We start from the raw sequence: 22,963 nt of genomic DNA, 5'->3' as shown, positions 1-22,963 counted from the left end.
ACTCAGCACCGCCTTCTTGACCTGCAATCATCTTCCTGACCTCTCTGCCCCAACCCCCCTCCAGCCTATCACCCTCACCTTAACCTCCTTCCACCTATCGCATTCCCAATGCCCCGCCCCCAAGTTCCTCCTCCCTACCTTTTATCTTAGCCTGCTTGGCACACCCTCCTCATTCCTGAAGAAGGGCTTATGCCCGAAACATCGATTCTCCTGCTCCTTGGATGCTGCCTGACCTGCTGCGCTTTTCCAGCAACACATTTTTAAGCTCTGATCTCCAGCATCTGCAGTCCTCACTTTCTCCTCATCATCCAGGAAGTGTTTGAAACAAATTGTATGGAAGGTAGAGAGAGTTACAGTAATAGATTTAGATGAAGAAACATAGAAGGTGGATCAAGTGGAGCATAAGAATAGCTTGGACTGGTTGGGCTATTTTGATTGTTCTAGATACAGAAGCTAGCTGTATTTTCTGCATTTCTGGGAGAAGAAAAAATGCAGAGCAACACCCAATTCAGGATTCCTTTGTCAAAAGGCTCCTATCTATTTTTTTTGTGGGTGATCAGGCAATTCCAGGAAGGTGTATAAATTGCAAATTATTTTCTGTACAATTTGCCTCAATGTTGTGACGACTTTTATTTTCCATAAATCCTCCTTGAAAGATTTCACCAACCTCTCAACCTACCCATGCAGTAGGATTCTGTTCACCTAAGAAGAGTAAAATGTGTATCCTCGACCTCCATTTGATTTAATTTTGTTCTGCCTGACCCCCATCACCTCAAATGCACTCTGTGCTTGCATGGTATTCTGCCCATAATTGTGCATAGATCCATTTCAGTATTGCAGTAGTGCACAACTTGGCAGATTTACCATTTTTCTTTCTTGTTACGATGCAAGTGTCGAGCAAGAACTTTAATTTTGCACTTATGCTGTGGTCTATTCTAAGAGAACACATTTGCCCAACTACTTTTGGTCTGTACTGGCACTCTGAGTAGACGAGGGCCATCAGTAATGTCTCAGTTGCTGGTGTTCTTGCTCCTCCAGCTTGTGATTGCTGGTTTTTGGACCAGGCTGATACATAGCTCCATCTTGTTTGCTAATATTCATTAAGCAATTGTGGAAGATGCTGTCCATTTCACTCCAAAGTATATCAGTTGTTGCACAGATGACCACTTTTTCAGGCTTCCCCACCAAATGTTCAGTTGGTCATTTAAAAAATCTTCAGTAATCCCTTTCCACGAAAGTGGACCAAATCCATTTCAATGAAATCCTTATATTTTTGTGCAGCAATTGATGTATTAAAATATAAATCCCGATTACAAGAGACCTGAGCATCTAGTAAGTTTTCAGTAATATCAAGAAAATCATTTCAACATAGCACTTTCTTCGTCTTCATTGAGGTTCATTCTGTCATTAAGAGGTATTACATTTTGTGCTTCCTTTTAATGTCGTCGTATTTCAATGTGTTTTGCAGATGGAGATTGATCGATCAGCTGACCCAGCTCCAGCCATCTGGGTGGCCACCACAAAATCGTCAGTGAATAAATGGGTGAATATGTTTGTGCTCTTCCAGTCTGCAGCATACTTATTTAATGCAATTATTGCATAGATCTTAGTCATCTATCAGTTGCATTTGTCTTGGCATCAAATCTGCTAATGTGCAGGCTCTAAGGGTAATTTGTAGGACTACTATATTGATGCATACATCAAGCCCCTCAATCATGAGCACTATTTTGTTGTCCATCCTTCTGTTTCCTACTCTGCTAGCCCAAAATCTAAAGGAATTATTTTTTGTTTAGTTGCACCCTGGAATAGTCCCTTTTGCTAAGTTACAGTTCTTACCCACCCATACATTTATGGTTTAGTCCATAAGTTTAGTAGTTTGATGGCTTCAGTAAAATACAAAACTTAAAATTGTTGGTTCAAACAAGAAACCCATCTTCAGGTCTCTTTTTTTCAAATGCTGGTTTTTGGAGGGCGAGTGTGCAATTTGCCGTGGTGGAAAAATAGGATGGCATCACTCTGCTTATCTTGCCACCTAATGTGGAAGTCTTTCATTGTTTACCTCTAAATTGTCCTGCTGAATTGGTTGTTCTAAAATGGAGAGGAGAAAGCATTTCTTAAAACCTTTGCACGTACCACAATGTGCTATACATGTAGTAAAGGCAAAATACTGCAGATGCTGGAAATCTGATCCTAACGGTGTGCTGGAGAAGCTCAGCTGTCTGGTCGTATCTGTTCAGCAAGAAACAGTTAACATTTTGAGGCATGTATGTTTCCATAGATGAAATGGGATCCCAATTACTATTTTCTTTTGGAGTGAAATGATTTAAATATGCAGCATAGGAGTTGTGGCATCAGCATTCCCACCTGAGATTTACGGATGTTTTATGAATTTATGTTTCAATTGCTGTTGTAGCATCGTGACCGTGTGAGAGAGTGCAGAATAGGCAGCGAAAGCAGTTTATCATCAAAGAAGTTTATTGAATAAGATAAACATATTAGAATTAATTTTGTAAGGTCCTCAGATCTGGACATTCTCTTCTTTGTTTTCCCTGCCCGAGTAACCATGATCCTTCAGCCAAGGGGTTAGGTAAGCACAATCCAGCTCATGGCTTTAATTCAAATAAGGTCAACAGAAAACATTGCTCAACAATCCAGGTCTCGAATTGAACCAACTTTTACGTTGATGACTTCTTGTTACGAATCAGTGAAGTGTATGAGCTTCATGCTTTGTGTATTGAATATTTAAGTTTAGGTCTTTAAAAAAAAAAATCAAGTTACTGCTTCTATAACATCCTTGAGTAAGAGGACTATTAAAAGGCATTGTAAGCAAATATCATAGGTGACACTCAAAGTTTATTAAAAGGATACAATGTAGAAATATTGGGACAGAACAGTGGCTCAGTGGTTAGCACTGGGGTCCCAGGTTCGATTCCAGCCTCGGGTGACTGTCTACGTGGAGTTTGCACATTCTCCCCGTGTCTGCGTGGGTTTTCTCTGGGTGCTCCGGTTTCCTCCCAAAGATGTGCCGGTCAGGTGAATTGGCCATGCTAAATTGCTCATAGCATTAGGTGCATTAGTCAGAGGGAAATGGGTCTGGGTGGGTTACTCTTCGGAGGGTCAGTGTGGACTGGTTGGATCGAAGGGCCTGTTTCCACACTGTAAGGAATCTAAACAGGGCATTCTGACCATTTTGCCTCTGCTAACCACATTCCCCATTTTACTAATATTGTCCTGCAAAATGTTTGTATTCAGTTATATATCCAATTCTGTCTTTAAAGCTTACTATAGAATATCCTTTTACTGCCCCATCAGACAGCGCATTCCATATCATCTTGTCCGACTGTTGTCTTATCATCTTACCATCATGTCAGATCATTACTTTGATCATATGCATTAAATATCCTTTAAACCTTCTCTCTGTTATATTAGCTGAGAGAGAGAGAGACACACTAATATACTCAAATTATGAAATTAAAGAAGTCATTATCCCCCTGAAACTTCAACTTCATTGCTAAGCAGGTCTACTTGCAGTTTTAAGATGTATGTACATAGGAAAATATGCATGGATATTAAGTTAAAGTTTTCATAATTTGTTTTGCAGTCCATGAAGGGTATTCAGAATTTTAGAGCATCTGGTGATTATGACAATGATTGCAGTGCACCATTAATTCCTCTTTGCACACAGCCAGAACAAGTCATTAAAGGTGCGTACAAGTCACTTACCAAGCAATGTATTTATTTATCAGACGATTGAATAACTGTTTGTCTCGTTTGTTTAAAGTACGTCTGAAATGCGTTGATGCAATTAGCCTGGCTGAGATTCCTGCCAGACGACAGTGGCAGCTTAGGGTCTGCCAAGCAATTGAGATTTTCAGACAGCTGCTGCCTAACGTGCTGAATATTTCCTGTTTTTTCTCATTTTGCTTTTAGGGTTTCCAGCATGTAAAGGAAAAGAAAATCTTAGATTTTTATGTAAGCCTTTCATAATCCAAAGCCATAGCAAACTTGATAATTAGCTTGCACATTGCCAACTCCCCAAATCAGCAATGTTGTATTGACCAAATTTGTTTTTACATTGTAGTTAGGGACAAATTGTTATTCAAGTCACTGGTGAGAACTTCCCTACTCTTCAGAATAGAACTTAGGATCCATTATGTTATGATTCACTGTGTTAGAGCACTGGCCACTATTCCTGAATTCGTCAGAAAAGCAGGAATTTTGGAGAGGATTTGAGGAAAAGCTTTTTCACCCAGAGGGCGGTCGGAACCTTATAGTAATCACAATCTTTAAAAAGTACTTGGAAGAATACTTAACATTGTAACGTTCAAGGCTGTGGGCCGTGTACTGGAATGGGGAGGCAATGGCCTAGTGAAATGATCACTTGGCTATTAATCCAGAAACTCAGCTAATGTTCTGGGGACCTGGGCTCAAGACCTGCCATGGCAGCAAAAGAAAAATCTGGAAGTAAGAACCTACTGATGACCATCAGACCATTTGTCGATTGTCAGAAAAGCCCATCTGGTTTACTAATGTCCTTTAGAGAAGAATATCAGCTGTCCTTGCCTGGTCCAGCCTACATGTGACTCCACACCCATAGCAGTGTGGTTGACTCTCAACTGCCTTTGAGTGGCTTGCTAGACATTTCAGTTATATCAATCATACAAAGCTTTAACAAAGAAATGAAATCAGACAGACGACCAGAAAAGATGACGACAGAAGCAGCCCTGTCAACCCTGCAAAGTTCTCCTCACAAGCATTTGGAAGCTACTGCCAAAATTGACAAATTCATTGAATCCCCCACGATCAACATCCTGGGGGTTACCATTGACCAGAAGCTCAGCTGGCTTCTCCACATTAATACAGTGCTTACAAGAGCAGGTCAGAGGCTAAGAATACTGCAGCAAATAATTCACCGCCTGGCTACCATGTACAATGTACAAGTCAAGAGCGTGATGGGATATTCCAAACTTGCCTGGATGGGTGCAGCTCTAAAAACACTTGAAGAAGCTTGACACCATCCAAGACGCAGCAGCCTGCTTGATTGGAACCATATCAACAAACATCCACTCCCTCCACCACCAGTGCTCAGTAACAGTGATGTAAGCTGTCAACAAGATGCACTGCAGAAATTCACCAAAGCTCCTTAGAAAGCATCTTCCAAATCCATGACCACTTCCACCTAGAAGTACAAGGGCAGCAGATAAATGAGAATACCATACATGCAAGTTCCCCTCCAAGCCACTCACTGTCCTGATCAGAAATATATCGTCGTTACTTTACTGTTGCTGAGCCAAAATCCTGGAGCACCCTCCCCAATGGTATTGTGGGTCAGTTCTGCGGACTGCAGTGGTTTAAGAAAGCAGCTCACCACCATGTTTTCAAGGTCAACTAGGGACAGGCATTAAATGCTGGCCAGCTAATTATGTCTACATCCCAAGAGTGATTTAAAATGTGGGATTAGTGTAGTTTTAGTGTAGCTATGGCAGTACAGACTTGATGGGCAGTAGAGCTGCTTCTGTGATTCTATGATTTTTAAATAAGTACAATATTCCCCAATTTCCCTGATTTTTACATCCAAATTATACCAGATTTCTGAACTTTAATTATTAGACTCAGGTATAGGTAAACAGTTATAAATTATCTGCATATAACACTGCAAAATTAAATGCTAATCCCCATATAAACCTCCCCCTTACCCACATGCACAGATACACAGTCACACTCTGGTTTTTGCTTATGGGTTGCTGAGATGATTCTTGTGCTGTTGCTTTTCACAAGCTTGTCTTCCGAAGCTTCCACTGGTTTACAAATGACACAAGGTGGCTTGCTCATTCACAAAGGATCTTTTGACTTAATCAGTTAAAGATCACAGCTTACAATGAACGTAGAACATTACAGTGCAGTACAGGCCCTTCGACCCTCGATGTTGCGCTGACCTGTCGTACCAATCTGAAGCCCATCTAACCTACACTATTCCATGTACATCCATATGCTTGTCCAATGACGACTTAAATGTACTTAAAGTTGGCGAATCTACTACCATTGCAGGCAAAGCATTCCATACCCTTATTACTGTCTGACATCTGTCCTATATCTATCACACCTCAATTTAAAGCTCTCCCCCCTCGTGCTCGCCATCACCAATTGCTGAAGGAAAGATTTTCGTAAGGTTTAAAATGGGTTTTGACTGCAGAGAATTGAGTAGGTGGAGGTCAAATCCTTGCTCTGTAGCTTGTTCCCAGCCCAAAACTGTTCAGTTACCTGACAACCAATCAGATGATTTTGGTAGGCACCCGCCTTTGTCATTGGCTGATGAACTAGTAATCAGTCAACTTCTTGTTGCCACCCTGCACATCAGTACATAACTCCTCAGCTCCAATCATCTACAGCCACCTTGTTTGGAGGCTGAGGGGTGACCTGAGGTTTATAAAGGCATGAGGGACATGATAGGGTAAATAGCCAGGGTCTTTTCCCCAGGGTAAGGACTCCACAACTAGAGAACTCAGATTTAAGGTGAGAGGGGAAAGATTTAAAAGGGGACAGCTTGTTCATGCAAAGGGTGGTGCGTGTATGGAATGAGCTGCCAGAGGAAGTGGTGGAGGCTGGTACGATTACAACATTTAAAATGGCATCTGGATGGGTATGTGAATAGGGAGGGTTATGGGCAAATGGCAAAAGTGTTGGCAAATGGAACAAGATTAGTTTAGGATATCTGTTCAGCATGGATGAGTCGGACGGAAGGGTCTGTTTCCATGCTGTTCAATTGTATGACACTATAATTACTGTGTTCAGACAACTATTTATGATGCTTGTCAGATTACTTTTTAAAAATTACAGCTAGCCCTTCAAATACTGTTGTTTCTCATTTAGGTCCCCGGTTTTCAAAAGCACAAAAATAAAAAGACATTGGTCCTAACAATATTCAAAATGTCTCTTTCAAAAGAGTAGGCACTGGCATAGTGGTGTTACCGTCAGCCTGAATTATTTAGGTGTTCTTAGCACTCGCAATAAACCTATTGGGGTTTTTTTCTTATTGTTTATTTCTTAATGTTTATTTTTAAAAGACAACCCCTCCTTCCTTGCCGTAAAGAATGGAAGGTAAGGGAATTAAAATTGTAACAAATCAAAAGAAGAATATTAAATGCTGACAAGTAAAAGTTAGGGAATGGTATTTTTAGTTTATTGTGCACATGGCTTTAGCTGAAAATTATGTATTAATCCTACCTGTTTATAACTACCTAGTGTACTTTGTCATTTTATGTATCTTATCCATTTGCATTAACATGAATTAATGTAAATATATTTAGACACAGTTGGGTAAAGTAAGTGCATATTTGTGAACTATGTCCAGCTGTGGTTGCAATGCAAGCTAATATTCAATTGCATGTCATGAGGTAGAAAATCAATTAAATCATTAAAGGTTTTGGAGAAAACTGGAACAGCTTTTGATTATGTGCCTTATGTGAAAGCAGATGGTATCTAATCCCAAAGCATTATAGCAGTAGAGTTAATTGTTTTTAAAATTCTGAAAGGTTAAATCTTGCGCTCATGTCAGTCAGACCATGACATGAGGTCATTATGGTTCTACCTGCAGACCTGCTTCATTGTGCCTGTGGGCTGTTGAGTTAAGATTCAATGTTGAGTTAAGATTCAATACTATGCAACAATGGAATAGTAGGAGATGGTGTGTGCTTAGAGGACTACTTGAATGTTGTTGATTAAATAAGGGCACAGCTTGAAGAATAATATTTCATTACGATACAGTTTTGAGTTTTGTTCGTGCAGTCTCCACAGCTGTACATTACAATTGAAATCTCACGTTTCTCATTGGTGGTATGCTGGATTGAATCTATGTTCAGTCAGCCTGTGGTGTGTTATGTTGCATTGTTTTTGAGGGTTGAGCACTTTGAGTTTACCAAAACTAGATGGAGTGTAGCAGTTCAAGAATGCAGCTAGCTACCGCTTTCTGAAAAGCAGTTTGGGATGTGCAGCAAGTGCTCAGATTTTGCAGGTGGCATTAACATTCCACGAAAGAATTTTTAAAATTCAGCGTTTAAAAACTTTGTTTTGTCAAAATACAACTTTAAAAAAAATCTATTGCACGTCAGTTAAATTATAATTTCCTTAGCCTTTCTGAGGTTCCACTCACTCAGTGCCCACATATATTTGTTTCCATCGTGGTTTGTTGCATAGTATCGGATGAACAACTTTGGCTTACTGATGTATAGCCATTAGAAATACTAAACTTGACTATAGAACTCCTCCATTACTCCGCGACATCAGGTTCAGTGCTATTAATACGGCTGCCTCGGCTGAATTCAGCCATCTCAGTTGGTACCAAACTAAAATTGTCTAAGTCAGTACAACTGAGCTTCTCAATGGATAACCTCAGTAAGCCAGAAGGAGAATACTGTCAATGCATGATACTGCTAAACATTGTTTTAAAGTAGCTTGAAATAATTTACGATGATCAGTCAAATGAGTAACAAACTGCTTGAGGGATGTTTTTTAAACCTAGTTGAAACAGTGCAGTGCAATGCTTTTTTCTTATTAAAAAGCTGTACGTGTCTGGGGAAATTGGAAAGGGTAGGGGCTTTCCTGAAACGTATTCAAACCAAGTAGCTTAATTCAAATTTGATAAGAGTTTATTAAAGATGCATGAATAGGCCAGGAATAGAGAGATACAATCTGTAGAGGCAAAGGTTTATAGTTTCAAAAGACATGTCTGTGCCGGTCTGGTGGGCCAAGGGCTTGTTCCTGTGCTGTTTTGTTCTTTTTTGTATCTCTATGGTGATGGTACAAGTGCATCATCTTCAATAATTGAACTTTACTTGGCTTTTAATGAAGCAGAATCACTTTTGCTGTTCATTTCAATGGTCCAGTGTGCCCATCACTCCTGACTCCATTCCCAGCTTCATTGTTTCAAAGAAAATGTCCACTACAGAGTTTGCCTGTTTTGAAATTGTCATAGTCAATGCTCTCAAACAGAAAGTTATCCTGACCTCATAAATCTTGGCGAATCTGTTCTTGTTTGGGCTTTCTCCAGCAATTTCTCCCTTTTTTGTTTTTGCAATGAAGAAGCAGCTTCCATATGTAGACATAGTCATTTATAAATCAAAGCCAGCATCCTTGCACTTGCCAAGTCTGAGACAGCATGCCTGGGAACTCTAGTTTATATCTCACTCCCAAATCAATTGGAATCTCCTCCATTTTCTGTTGCTATTCCAAAAGTCCGTAAATATTGCATTGTTAGACCCTTGTGATCAGGAAACTGTTAGATTTATGTATTGATTTGATATTGTGCAGAGACAGAAAGACACAACAAGATTATCTATGGTGCAAGTAGTTAATAATGTCAGCCAACTGAAAAATGAACCAAAGCAGAGAACTTGTATTAATGTCTGTGTGCCAGAAGAAATAATTCATGTGACTAGTTTTCAGGTGAACTTTACAACAAAACTTTTTACATAACCCATTCAATGATGTTTAGCCATAATAAATTCTAAAATTTGCAAAAGCATTGCTTATTCTCCACACGACCAAGCATCAAGACGCCAAGTAATAACCAACTGTACTTTATGTACCATGTTTGGAATGTTAAATGTCACAAATCAGTCCAGATGAGAAAGGTTTGATATAGTGATGTATAAGGCAATATGAAGATAGAAAGGGGTGGTGGAAGAAGTACATTTTAAGGAACATCTTAAGGAAGGTCTACCTTCCTACCTGAAGTGTAGAAGTTTAGGACCTGGGAAAGTGAAAGCACAGCCATCAATGGTACAATATTTAAAATAGCCCTGTATAAAATGTCTCCATTGAGGGAGTATAGAGGTTTTAATAATTTTAAATGTTTACATAGTACCTTTTCAATGGAACAAAACATTCCAAAGTGCTTCACAGTAGCATTATAAAACAAAGTATGATATTGACCCTCAAAGGGCACATTGGGTTGGATGACTGCAGATGTGATCCGAGTTGAGTTTTAATGTGCCTTACAGAGAAAGGTGAAGTAGAGTGGGATGGAATTCCATAACTTGGGGCCTTGCAACTGAAGACATGGCACCAATGATGAAGCACTTAAACTTGGAAAGGTGCAAGACATCTGAATCTGAGGAGCATAGTTATCTTAGAGGGTTATGGTGCTGGAGAGATTTAGAGAGGAGAAGCCAAATTGTAAACAAGAATGAAAATTTTAAGAACAGAAATTGCTGGAAAAGCTCAGCGGGTCAGGCAGCATCTGCAGTTTTTCAGGGGTTTTTTGAATGAAAATTTTAAAATCCGCTTACTGCATGACGTGGAAAGGTAGATCAGTGAACCCAGTCGTGATGCAAAAATGGGACTTATTGCAAGTTAAGATGCAGGTGAATGATCTGAAGTTTGTAGAACAATATTGTGTGCAGTTCTGGTCTCCTTCCTATCGGAAAGATGTTGTGAAACTTGAAAGGGTTCAGAAAAGATTTACAAGGATGTTGCCAGAGTTGGACGATTTGAGCTGTAGGGAGAGGCTGAATAGGCTGGGGCTGTTTTCCCCGGAGCATCGGAGGCTGACGGGTGACCTTATAGAGGTTTACAAAATTTATGAGGGGCATGGATAGGATAAATAGGCAGAGTCTTTTTCCTGGGGTGGGGGAGTCCGAAGCTAGAGGGCATAGGTGTTTAGCATGAGAGGGGAAAGATATAAAAGAGACCTACAGTGCAACTTTTTCATGCAGAGGGTGGTGCATGTATGGAATGAGCTGCCAGATGAAGTGGTGGAGGCTAGTACAATTGCAACATTTAAGAGGCGTTTGGATGGGTATATGAATCGGAAGGAATTGGAGGGATATGGGCCGGGTGCTGGCAGGTGGGACTATATTGGGTTGTGATATCTGGTCGGCATGGAGGGATTGGACTGAAGGGTCTGTTTCCATGCTGTACATCTCTATGACTCTATAACAGTACAGGAACAGGTCCTTGGGCCACCTGCATTGGAGACCATTCAGGAGTACGTTGGATTACTTGATTCTAGGGTTAACAAAGATGTGGATGAGGGTTTCAACAGGAGATGAGCTGACAAGGGGGTTAAGTTAGGCAGTGTTATGAAGAGATGGCTCAAATATGAAGTCAAAATCTTCAGGAATTAAATGTCATACCAGGATTGTGAGCAGACTATTGGTGGAGGTGAGCACGGTGGACCTGGTGGCTGTGGTTACTAAAACAGGGAGGGACAAACCATGGAAGGGTTTGAAAACAGAATGAGAATTTAAAAGATGAGGGATTAAACTAGGAGTCAATGTTTGTCAGTAAGTAGTGAGATAAAAATATAACATGACACAAGCTAAGTCACAAGCAGCAGAGTTTTGGGTTAGCAGGTGCTTTTGCAGAATTGAAGCTGGAAGTAGAGCATCAGAATAGTTATATCCAGAGATAACAAGCTGTGTTAAGAGTTTCAGCAGTAGATGAACTGAGTTAGGATGAAGATAGGCTGTATTATTGGGTTGGAAGGATACTATTTTTAAAGTGGATGTAGTCAGATATTAATTTCTGGAACAAATAAGTCCAAGTTACAAATGGTTTTGTTCAGCTTAAGACAATTGTCAGGGAGAAGGATGGGATTGCTAGCAAGAAAATGACATTTGTTCTGTGGCCAGAGACAAATGTTTCAGTTTTCCTGAAATTTATCTAGCAAAGTTTCAACTTACTCAGGTCCGACTGAAAGTGTGATGGATCGGGTAGTTAAGAGCAGTGGTGAGGAGAGAGAGGGGGGTGTTGATAGTGTAAGTGTGGAACCTATATTTTGGATGATGAACTTGGAGAAGCCCAATGGTAGATGCTTATAGTACACTGGAATGGTGTGGGATCAGGAAGAGCAGACACAGCAGGTGAATCTCTGGCTGTAACTGAGTAAAACCTACAAGGACAGTCCCATCCATTGTCAGTTCCCCCTGCTTTGTTAACTTACCAGGCTATCAGATGTGCATGCACAGAATAGCAGGGGTGGTATTAAAATTGTTTGGACTTAAACTGGCTGCTATCAGCAGCAGCATATCTTTCCTTATAGTCCCTATCTGCCACAAAATGCCTATTATATATTTGTTTACTAGTTACAAAGTTAACCCATCTTTTAGATTCTGATTCAACGTACCAATGAACTGGATAAAGCTGGATATTGGACTTTACTCGAGGCTACAACATCTGAAACATCTCAAAGGCAAATCCAGAAATCCTAGTCAAAACAAAATAAGAATTACTACTTGTTAAATCGGCAGCAGGTATATCTTGCCTGTTTGCAACACAAAAGGTCCCGAGGATAGTTAGGAATTATCAATAAATTCTGGCCTAGTCAGGCCTGAGAGAGAATGTTTTTAAAAATTTACGCACTACCCCCTTAGCTGTAGAGCAACTGTTATGCACTATTCTGGCCATTTTGCATACAAATATATTTGCTGATTTAGTCATAAAATTTGAAGCAGGAGTTGGTTAATATTTTCTCTCCCCAAAAGAAACTCTGGGTTTGCATGTTACACCATAGCAGAAGTCTTCAATGTCTTCTCCTCTGTTAGCAAGTACCAAGAGCTAAACTGAGCAACTCTTCCCTACCTTGCCATCAGTTTGTGCTCGCATGCTATTTATTATGCCAAGGAAAAAGGACCCTATAAAATGTCTGAAAAGTAAATCCATATTTCAGAAGGAAGTATTCTATTTTTCTATTCCAGCATAATTTCAGAAACAAACGTGATATGGTATAGAACATAGAAAAGTACAGCACGGCACAGAACAGGCCCTTTGGCCCACAATGTTGTGCCGAGGATTATTCCCAATCTAAAGTAAAATAACCTAACCTAACCTACGCGCTCCTCAATTCACTGCTTTTTCACACATCGGGTGATTACAGTCTGAAATACATTGCCTGAAAGTGAACTGGCAGTAGGTACAATCAAGGCATTCAGCATTGAAGTAGATGGTTATTTAAAAGGAAGGGGTCACAAGGATGGTTAGGAGAAGCTGTTGTGAGGCTGTAACAACTGAGATTCTGTGATAAGCTGTGTGGATGATGGGAGAATGAGAGGCCTAATTTCTATCATGCTTTAATTTTTAATTAATTTATAAGATTGGTTTCCAACAGAGTGTACGCCCAAGTTATAATAAGAACAAAATGTGGATGCTAAAAATCTGAAAAAAAAGCGTGCCGGAGAAACTCAACAGGTCTATTCGTGTCTGTGGAGAGAGAAGCACAGTAAATGTTTCGAGTCCCATATGATGTAGTCCTGAGAACTTATATCGGACTTGAAGGACTAACTCTGCTATCTCCACAGATGCTTAATGATCGCTGACGTAGGTTATGGGCTGTGTGGGAAAGCTAGTCATAGTCAACATGACTTCAATTGACAAATGGTGATACTGACTTTTAGTTAATGTAACATGAGAGGATAATTTGTACTTCAGCTTCCTTCCTGCCTTAATGTAGATTTGATTTGGTTACATCCATTGTGCAAGTATGAGATTTCTGGCATTTGAATTTGTCTTTGGTTGTAAAAACATCTCCAATTGGTATTCAATTTTATCCTTGTGCATAAATAAACAAATAAAATGCTTTACAAAAATTGTTGGCAGTTACAAGCTAATACAATTTTGCTCATTTTCACTGGCATTAGCTGTAGGATTTCTGCAGTTGACTGCCACACGCTGGCAATTGATGAGGAAAGGAAGGTCACTAACTCTTCTAGCACATATGGAAATCTGAAGGTCAAGTTGTCTAATTTGGAAAGATATCCACAACCCTCAACATTTTTTGCCAAATATTCAAATTAATGAAATTAGAGGAAGACATTTCTAAATCTGCGTAGAAATACTTCGAGGAGGACTCATTTGGAGAATAAACAATAGCATGATCTGCTGGGTCAAATGGTGGTTCCAGCCTTTCACAATGAAGTTTTGTTTAAAAAAAATTATAATCACAAAATACAACCTCAACAGTGAAGTATTGCTTCTCTCCATATCCTCTAGGGGGTGCCAGTATCATCCAGTGTCATATACTGAATGACAAGAGACACATAGTGACTAAAGATACAAACAACATTGTTGCATTCTGGGATGTCCTGAAGGTGAGTCCAAATTTAAACTGGGGAGCTGCTCAGAGGGTAGCCTAATGTAGCCTTTTATACCTGAAGAACAGATTACGAAATAATCTTCCTCCCTTATAAAGGAAATGGAAATGGTTTATAATAGGACCTCATTGCAACAGCATGGCTTGGTTCAGTATTAGAATAGACATTAAAGTAATTTCTAGGCTGTCTTAAAATTCATTTTATAATTTTAATGTTGGTGGCTTTTTAAAAAGTTGGTGACTGTATCTTTGAAACGTGGCACAGACGAGTTTAGTATATGGACTGGATGTAAAAGGAGTTTATCCGCTGAAAAAAATCTATTTTCTGCTTGAACTGCTCCCTGACACATCCTGCACTCCAAACTTGTTGAGCTGGTTGTCTCTGAGTCACTAACATTTGCCGTCTGAACCTGTCTTATGACCTGAATACTTCTATATTTTTTAAAAAATCATAATCTGAGATTTTACAGTTCCTCCTGCTTTACTTGCCCACCACACCATGTATCCCTGGTCTCGGGGACAGGGAACTTTTGAACTAATAGCCAAGAATTGCTCTGGGGGAGTAAAGTCAACCGCATTAAATGATGCACTAATTTTAAGTAAATATTCTATTTTAAATAGGCTGGAAACTTTTGTTGTATGGCAACAACCTTGGAGCGATTCATATTCGTTTGTTTATTGCTGAAAAGTCAGTCGTACAACTTTGGTCCAACTGGTCTACGCTGACCATGATCCCAAACTAAACTAGTCCCACTTGCCTGAATTTGGCCCATGTCTGCCCAAACCTTCCCTGTTCGTGTACTTGAATGTCTTTTAAATGCTGTAACTGTACCTGCACCAACACACCCTTGGCAGTTCATTCCACACACCTGTTCAGACCTGATGAAGGAACAACGCTCCGAAAGCTTATGATTTTAGACAAACCTGTTAGACTATAACCTGGTGTCATGTGACTTCTGACCTTGTCCATCCCAGTCCAACACCGACACCTCCATATGTCACATTTATCCAAATTAAACTCCATCTGCCACTCCTCAGCCCATTGACCCAATTGATTAAGATCTCGTAATCTTAGATAACTTCCTTCACTATCCACTGTCCCACCAATTTTGGTGTCATCTGCATATTTAGTAATCGTGCATTCTATATTCTCATGCAAATATAAATGACATACAAAAATGGACTCAGCTGGTCACAATGTCTCCAGTCCAAAAAACAACTCTCCTCCACCATTCTGTCTTCTGCTGTCAAGCCAATTTTGTATTCAATTGGCAAGCTCAGCCAGAGTCCCATGTGATCTAATTTTAATTTTACTAATTAGTCTACCATGTGGAACCTTGTCAAAGGCTTTACTAAAGTCCATGTAATCAACATCTATCACTCTGCCTTCATCAATCTTTTTGGCTACTTCCTTTTTAAAAAAAAAACTCAATCAAGTTTGTGAGACATGATTTCCTCTTACAAAACCATGCTGACTGTTCCTAATCAGTCCTTGCCTCCAAATCCTTTTTGAGTCCTAGTTTCAAAATCACCAAAAACTTATTTTGGAGAAACTTGGGTTTCTGTACTTGGACCAAAGATGATTGTGGGTTGATTTGATAGAGGGGTACAAGATGAAAGAATTTGGTAAGGTAGAAAAAGAAGAGCTCTTCCCATTACCTGAAAATGGGTAGAAGAGACAGACTTGAGGTTTTAGGCAAAAGATGCTGAGAGAAACAAAGAAAAACATTTCTATGAAGTGAGTGATAATGAGCCATTGCCTGCGAGAATGGTGAAAGCAGAAATGATTGAGTCCTAAGATAGGTGTTTAAATTTGCAAAGCTACAGAGAGAAAACAAAGATAATGGAAATGACTGATTTGCTTGGCAAAGAGCCAACATAGACTTAATGGGCCAAATGGCTTTCTTTAGTGCCATTATGATTATGCTGGACTACCTGAGTGGCATTGATAATTTTCATTCAATTCATTATTTATGGAATAAAGGTGCACCCCCCCCCCACCTTCACTTCAGTTGATCCTAAACAAATTCAATACTTTTCAATTTTTTACAACAGTTAACAGATTGCACACTCCAAAGCAATGACTGAAGCTCCTAGAAACTCACGTAATAATTGATACATTCATTACCCATGACCCCCCCCCCCCCCCCCCCCCCCCCAAGAAAAGTATTCCTTGACATTTCCCTACTTGATTCTAAATCCCAACTCTGAGTTGCTAGGCATGTAGTTGGCAGTCATTCACGCTATTGTGGATCTGGAGTCATACGTAGGCCAGACCAATCTGATGACAAGTTTCATTTCCTAGGAACATTAGTGAACCAATGGGTTTTTAAACAACAATTGATGATAGTTATCATTGTCATCATTACTGGAGCTAACTACACATTCCAGATTTAGAGTTTGGGTTCCAGCAGCTACCTATGGTGTGACTTGAACCCATGTTCCAAAACATTAACCAGGGCCTCAAATTCCAGGCACATTACCAAGATATCACAGTCTTTCACTTCTTGCCATCAAATGATGATTAAAAATGCATTCCAGTCAGTTATAAAATTGTTTACATTTATAAAGTGCCTTGTGTGAAACCAATCAAGGATGTTTTAAAGTGCTATCACTGTTGTAAAAAAAATTGCAGCATCCAACTTGCCTACACAATTTCCATAGTGGCCATAACATTTTTTTTTTAAATATGTTAACTGAGGGATAAATATCAATTGGACACCAGGGGATAACTCTCCTCTTTTCCCAGACAATTCCATGGAATCTTTTATTCCCACTGAGAGCACAGGCAAGACCTTTGCTTAACCTCTGATCTGAAAGACAGTAGCTCCAAGTGTGGAGCACTCAACTTCAGCACAGCAATGGCGAGCCGTTGTTGGTTCATAACGCACAAACTGACATTTGGTTTCAGTTTCTTGATTAAACATTGTGTAAAAATGCTTCAATTTTGTGTAAATCCATTTACAATCTGGTTGCAATTGCAGAATTTGGGGTGGTTATATTCTACCCTCTCGTGTCGAGACCCCAAGATCTGCCACTAATCCTCCAAAGGATGTAAAAGTATTAGTTGGTATTTTGAGTGATTTCTGTCCAGAATTTAAACAAGTGACGATGATTCAATACAGAGTACTGACCAGATTCCAATGACTGCAGTGTCTGGTTTATTAAATAGATATTAGAATATTGGAAATAAAACTGATACATTCTCCTTCAGGCTTGCAAGGTGGAAGAGCTTGGGAAAGTAGAATTTGATGAAGAAATTAAGAAACGGTTCAAAATGGTTTACGTGCCAAATTGGTTCTCCGTGGATTTGAAAACTGGGGTAAGTTTGGTCTTTCTTTTCCCAGTTGTTTCAGAATCCCACTATCCTTTTATTTGTGTATAATGATGTTCTGCTGGCAGTACTGCGTTTATTGGCTTTCACAAGTTGCCCTGAAGAGGTTTAGCCTTTTCTTGGAACTATCACTATTCTGGTCCTTCCATCATGGCAAAACTGGGATGAAATATTGGTGTTGCGTGCCCACATTGATTTAGAAGTTTGGAAGTGAAGTTGGAAATGAAATAACTAAATGTTAGTGAATAAATACTCAGAAAGCGTGTTGTACAGAGGTAATGCCTCCCCAAGGACCGTTTCCTCAACATAATTGTTTGATAAGCTGCCTTACAAGAAATGTTGTACTCTAGTTTTAGCGGAATAGGGCAAATCAGTTTTTAATTGGCACCTCTTCTATTGATAAACCTATATCAATGTTTCTTAGTGAAAATCAGTCTAGCCTTCTCCATCTTTCTTCATCTACAAAGTGCTCAGTATACTCATTTTCAGACTTGTCCTTTTATGCATCTGTAAAGAGGTTGGCTATCTGACCTGTTGTGACTTTACACTATTTATATATCAGATTACCAGAATTTGGGATTCTTCAACCGTCACCCTTCCCTAAGCTTCCTTTATAAAATTGGTGACAAATTAGGATAGCTTCTAGAAAATTTGTATCAGTTGAGATGCTGAAATGTGAGAGTTTCTAATGCATGGTTCATGCTTGTAGTTGTGTAGACATCCTACCATTGTAAAATGTAGCTTCCTTTGCATATTTGAAACAAATAATCTGATATGTGACAGACATTATCAAAAAAAAGTTAGTTAGTGTTTAGAAGTGGGTGTTTCATTGCTAGAGAAGAATTTTTGGATGTCCTTGAAATACTGTGATGTAAAAACCACAAACTCACTTTACCATGTTCCCTGAAGACTTTGAAGCCACTATATTGTATTATCCTTCAATGTTACATTCATGCCATGATAGGTTCAGTTTAAAGAATGTAAACTGATACATCCTCCTAAAAGCAAGTAATAACGGTGGCAGCTCATTTACAGTATGCGAATTCAAGAACATTGCATCAAAATGTAGTTTGACAAAACATTGATTGTTTAGTTTTTTTTTTCAGTTTGGCACTTTTAAATCTGTCTTTGTGCCACTCTCCAGTTCTATGATAAAGGCTGAAAGTTAATTTTCAGAATTTAATCTTTTCTAATGATGCTTTTTTCAGTTTCTTAAGCTTTTTTCTCCTAAACATGCTGGCTTTCCAGAAGAACCGATTTACTTACATTTTTCAAAGTACACAGTTGCCATTTCAAGTGTTTTCTCTTCAAATACATTAACAGGCAGGACTGTAAATTATACCTCATACCCTGTCTTCTGAATTGTGATTTTCTTATTTAAAGAAAATCTGATTGTTTAGCAACCTGCACGTTACTGGTCCTAGAGCTGTTAAGTGAATTTGGAGCTAACTGACTTCCCTTTGTCTAATTGTTTAATGAGGTGCTTGCTGTACGTTTTAAAGGAATAGGTTTAGGACCGTGAGGGAGGTTAATATGGGGAACACAATGGAGGAAATGTTTAGCTAAGGACAAATTACAAAACTGCAACTATCCATTTTATTGAAAGCGCAGTCAGAAATGTAAAAGAGCTTATCTATAAACTAATTAAATATTCAGTAATGAAATATTGCTGGAACTTTGTTTTATGTATAGCTCTAATACAGTAATGATCATTGGTCCTTTCATGAAATAGGACAACCAGATTTCCACGATCACAACCATGTAGAGTTGATTTCAGCCTCTGCCCTTCTGCTGCTTCTGTCCTTCAACACTTAATTATTACAGGGTGGAAGTGAGGACTGCAGATGCTGGTGATCAGAGTCAAGATTAGAGAGGTGCTGGAAAAGCACAAAAGGTCAGGCAGCATCTGAGGAGCAGGAAAATCGATATTTCGGGCAAAAGCCCTTCATCAGGAATCCTTAAGAACTGCGAAAACCTGGTAAAACTTAAGCTGACTCCTTGTTTAATCTCTATTTATTAATTCTACTTCCAGTTCCTTTTGGCACATCTTCCTAGAACCCAACTTTCAAGAAAACCTCTCCTACAACTGTTCCAGGCTCAGCAATTTTGTTTGCAGTATTCATCGTGGCCCCTCAATCCAACACCTCCAACTCTATTCCAGAGGAAAGTGGAGCAGTAGGGACTGTTGGCTAAACAGGATCTCTATGCTGACCCAGTTAGTGATCAGTAATCCGCTAATGCAAGCTTAAGATATAACTTAATTTTAAAGAACAAACTTCAGCTCTTCAAGTCATCTCATAATTCAAATGATGTTTGTTTTGGATGTGTCAGAGTTGCATTCAGTTTATTCAGTCAGTGTTTCTGTCACAATTATGTCCAGTGTAAATGTTGTTTGGCAGCATGTTCTTGGATTGTGATGACTTTCACACTGCTCCAAGATTAATGGTTATGGCGTCATTACTTTTAGGTTTATTGAGAATGGAGTCCCAGGAACATTATTAGTAAAAATGCCGAGACAAGAGATAAAGAGCAAAGCTCAAGTGTGGTTATCAGTGCTGCTGTGATAGCTGTAAAGCTGTGCAGTTTTACATCGAACCAATTAGCTGTGTCTAAATTTGTTTGTGTTCTGTTTCTTGTAGATGTTGACAATTACTTTAGATGAGAGTGACTGTTTTGCTGCCTGGGTGTCAGCAAAGGACGCTGGATTTAGCAGTCCAGATGGATCTGACCCAAAACGTAAGTGGCTAATGGTAAGGCTAAACCTAGGGTGGCAAACCTTGACAGTCAGTATAAGAACTGGCTTGGCTTACTGCAAAATGGATGTTGATATGGTAGGCCAATTTGCAGAGTGAAGTGGTGTTGCAGGAAAGCAGCTATTAACTTAATAATGTAACGTTCATTCAATCATCACAGCAATCTGCCTGAGGGTAGTTCTTCTGCAGGATCATGAGGTATGGAAAAAAGGAGCAATTTCCTCTTTAGTTCTTAGTAGGAACCTCCCAGTTTCAATTCCAATGAGCAATTCGATGAGGGGAAAAAAATGTTTTAATTCCTAAATATTCAACGAGAAATGGATGAAGCCGTCTGACTTCCACAATCTTCAGTCCATAAGTGCAGACTCCTGTTCTTTTCTACAGTTCAGTTCCTTTCCCAAGTTGAAACCAGATTTTAAATATGTACTACAATTAACATTAGTTGCTTTTAATCATATCTAATTGCATATCCACACTACGTGACTCCAGCATTTGCAGCATTAGTACTGTTGCACTGTTCATTGATGTAGAATGTTTGGCAGCATGTTCTTGGATTGTGATGAGAGAGATGTACAGCATAGAAACAGACCCTTCGGTCCAACCCGTCCATGCCAACCAGATATCCCAACCCAATCTAGTTACCACCTGCCAGCACCCGGCCCATATCCCTCCAAACCTTTCCTATTTATATACTCATCCAGATGCCTCTGGCAGCTCATTCCATACACGTACCACCCTCTGCGTGAAAAAGTTGCCCCTTAGGTCTCTCTTATATCTTTCCCTTCTCACCCTAAACCATTTGTACAAACACTTATTCTCTTGCTGAACATAGCTCCACTGATAAGTACTCATTGTGTTTCCAGTGTTCTGGCTTTTCCCCATCGCCAAAAGTTTGCTCCTTCTGCCATTGGATGTGCTTTATAACCCTGAGCTAGGAACTTTTGCCTAAAGTGGCTCAGAAAAGGGCAACACCCTTTGGTCTCAAATGACTTTGTACCCTAATTTCAATGGAATTAATTCCATAAAATTGACAAATGTATTTTAAATAGCTTTTCTTGAAAAGATTATTTTGTTTCAAACAACTCCTCTGTTTGGTCCTACATTTTGTTTCAGTCCACATTTTTCCTCTGGAGCTTAAAAATTGGAACTAAGTGGAACAAAACTGCACGGGCCAAGCTCCTGTTGAGGCAGATTCTAGCGGTCCATGAGTTGTAAAGTCCCATTATTCGTCTCAGTCAAACATAGGCAGCTGAAGCAAGGTAGTGTCTCCTGCTGTTACTGATTGAACAGATAATCGACAAGAGTCATTGAGCAATATGGCAGGTTTTTTTCATTTTGACTCCAACTAATTGTGCTGCACACTTTTTAAGAGCTCACAAAATAAATTAACTCTGAAGCTTTTTCCCATAATCCTATATATTTGCATTCACTCTCTTTCAAATTAGTAGCATCTTGTTTTTGCAAAATGCAATATTTAAGGACACCATAAAACCGAGGCATTTGTCAGAGCTGTTGGCGATATACTGATAACTTTTGTACATTTTGACTAAAAGTAACACTGACCCAAAGAGCTCAAACTCCTTGCTGTTTATTTGTGCTGGCGAGCAACCTGAGATGTCATGTGTTATAAACATGCAGCTATGAATTGAATAATCTGAATTTGGTTTGTGGTTTAATGGCTGTAAATAACCAACTTGCTTTGGATCTGCTTTAATCCAGAGTCAACATACACTGGCTTGTCGAACACAATCCAAAGTGAAAAACTAGATTTGAGTAAATAGAGGCATACAGCGTGGAAATAGACCCTTTTGTCTAACTCATCCATGCCGACCAGATATGCCAACCCAATTTAATCCTACCAGCAAGCAACCAGCCCATACCCCTCCAAACCTTTCCTATTCATATACCCATCCAGATGCCTTTTAAATGTTGCAATTGTACCAGCCTCCACCACTTCTTCTGGCAGCCCATTCCAGACATGCACCACCCTCTGCATGAAAACGTTGCCCCTTAGATCTCTCTTATATCTTTCCCCTCTCACCCTAAACCTATGCCCTCTTGTTGGGGACTCCCCCACCCCAGGGAAAAGACCTTGTCCTATCCATGCCCCTCATGATTTTATAAACCCCTTTAACGTCACCCCTCAGCCTCCAACACTCCAGGGAAAACAGCCCCAACCTATTCAAACTCTCCCGAAAGCTCAAATCATCCAACTCTGGCAGCATGCTTGTAAAGCTTTCCTGAACCCTTCCAAGTTTCACAACATATTTCCGACAGGAAGGGAAACAGAACTGCATGCAATATTCCAACAGTGGCCTAACCAATGTCCTGTACAGCCGCACCATGATCTCCCAACCCCTGTGCTCTAACTAATATAGGAAAGCGTACCAAATCCCACCTTCACTATCCTATCTACCTGCAACTCCACTTTCAAGAAGCTATGAACCTGCAGTTCAAGGACTCTTTGTTCAGCAACACTTCCTAGGACCTTACCATTAAGTGTACAAGTTCTGCTAAGATTTGCTTTCTCAAAATACAGCACCTTGCATTTATCTAAATTAAACTCCATGTGCTGCTCCTCAGCCCATTGGCTCATCTGATCAAGATTCCGTCGTAATCAGAGGTAACCCTCTTCGCTGTCTACTACACCTCTAATTTTGGTGTCATCTGTAAACTTACTAACTATACCCTTAACCTCGCATCCAAATCATTAATATAAATACAAAAAGTAGTGGACCCAGCACCGATCCGTGTGGCACTCCACCGGTCACAGGCCTCCAGTCTGAAAAA

General features: G+C 39.6%; 1 protein-coding gene across 2 annotated transcripts in view; it reads left to right on the top strand.

Moving 5' to 3' along the window:
* The window catches only part of LOC122550138 (WD repeat-containing protein 48), a 130,018-nt gene that overhangs the window by 83,840 nt on the left and 23,215 nt on the right, over positions 1 to 22,963 (top strand). For both annotated transcript variants that reach the window (XM_043690779.1, XM_043690778.1), the window contains exons 9-13: positions 1,469 to 1,543; positions 3,602 to 3,704; positions 13,987 to 14,084; positions 17,301 to 17,408; positions 20,060 to 20,156. In XM_043690779.1, coding sequence (XP_043546714.1) covers positions 1,469 to 1,543; positions 3,602 to 3,704; positions 13,987 to 14,084; positions 17,301 to 17,408; positions 20,060 to 20,156 — 481 coding nt within the window. The remainder of the gene's footprint in view (positions 1 to 1,468; positions 1,544 to 3,601; positions 3,705 to 13,986; positions 14,085 to 17,300; positions 17,409 to 20,059; positions 20,157 to 22,963) is intronic.

This window comes from Chiloscyllium plagiosum, chromosome 5 (genome assembly GCF_004010195.1).
Source record: "Chiloscyllium plagiosum isolate BGI_BamShark_2017 chromosome 5, ASM401019v2, whole genome shotgun sequence".
NCBI lineage: Eukaryota > Metazoa > Chordata > Chondrichthyes > Orectolobiformes > Hemiscylliidae > Chiloscyllium > Chiloscyllium plagiosum.
This window is presented reverse-complemented; position numbering and strand designations above follow the sequence as displayed.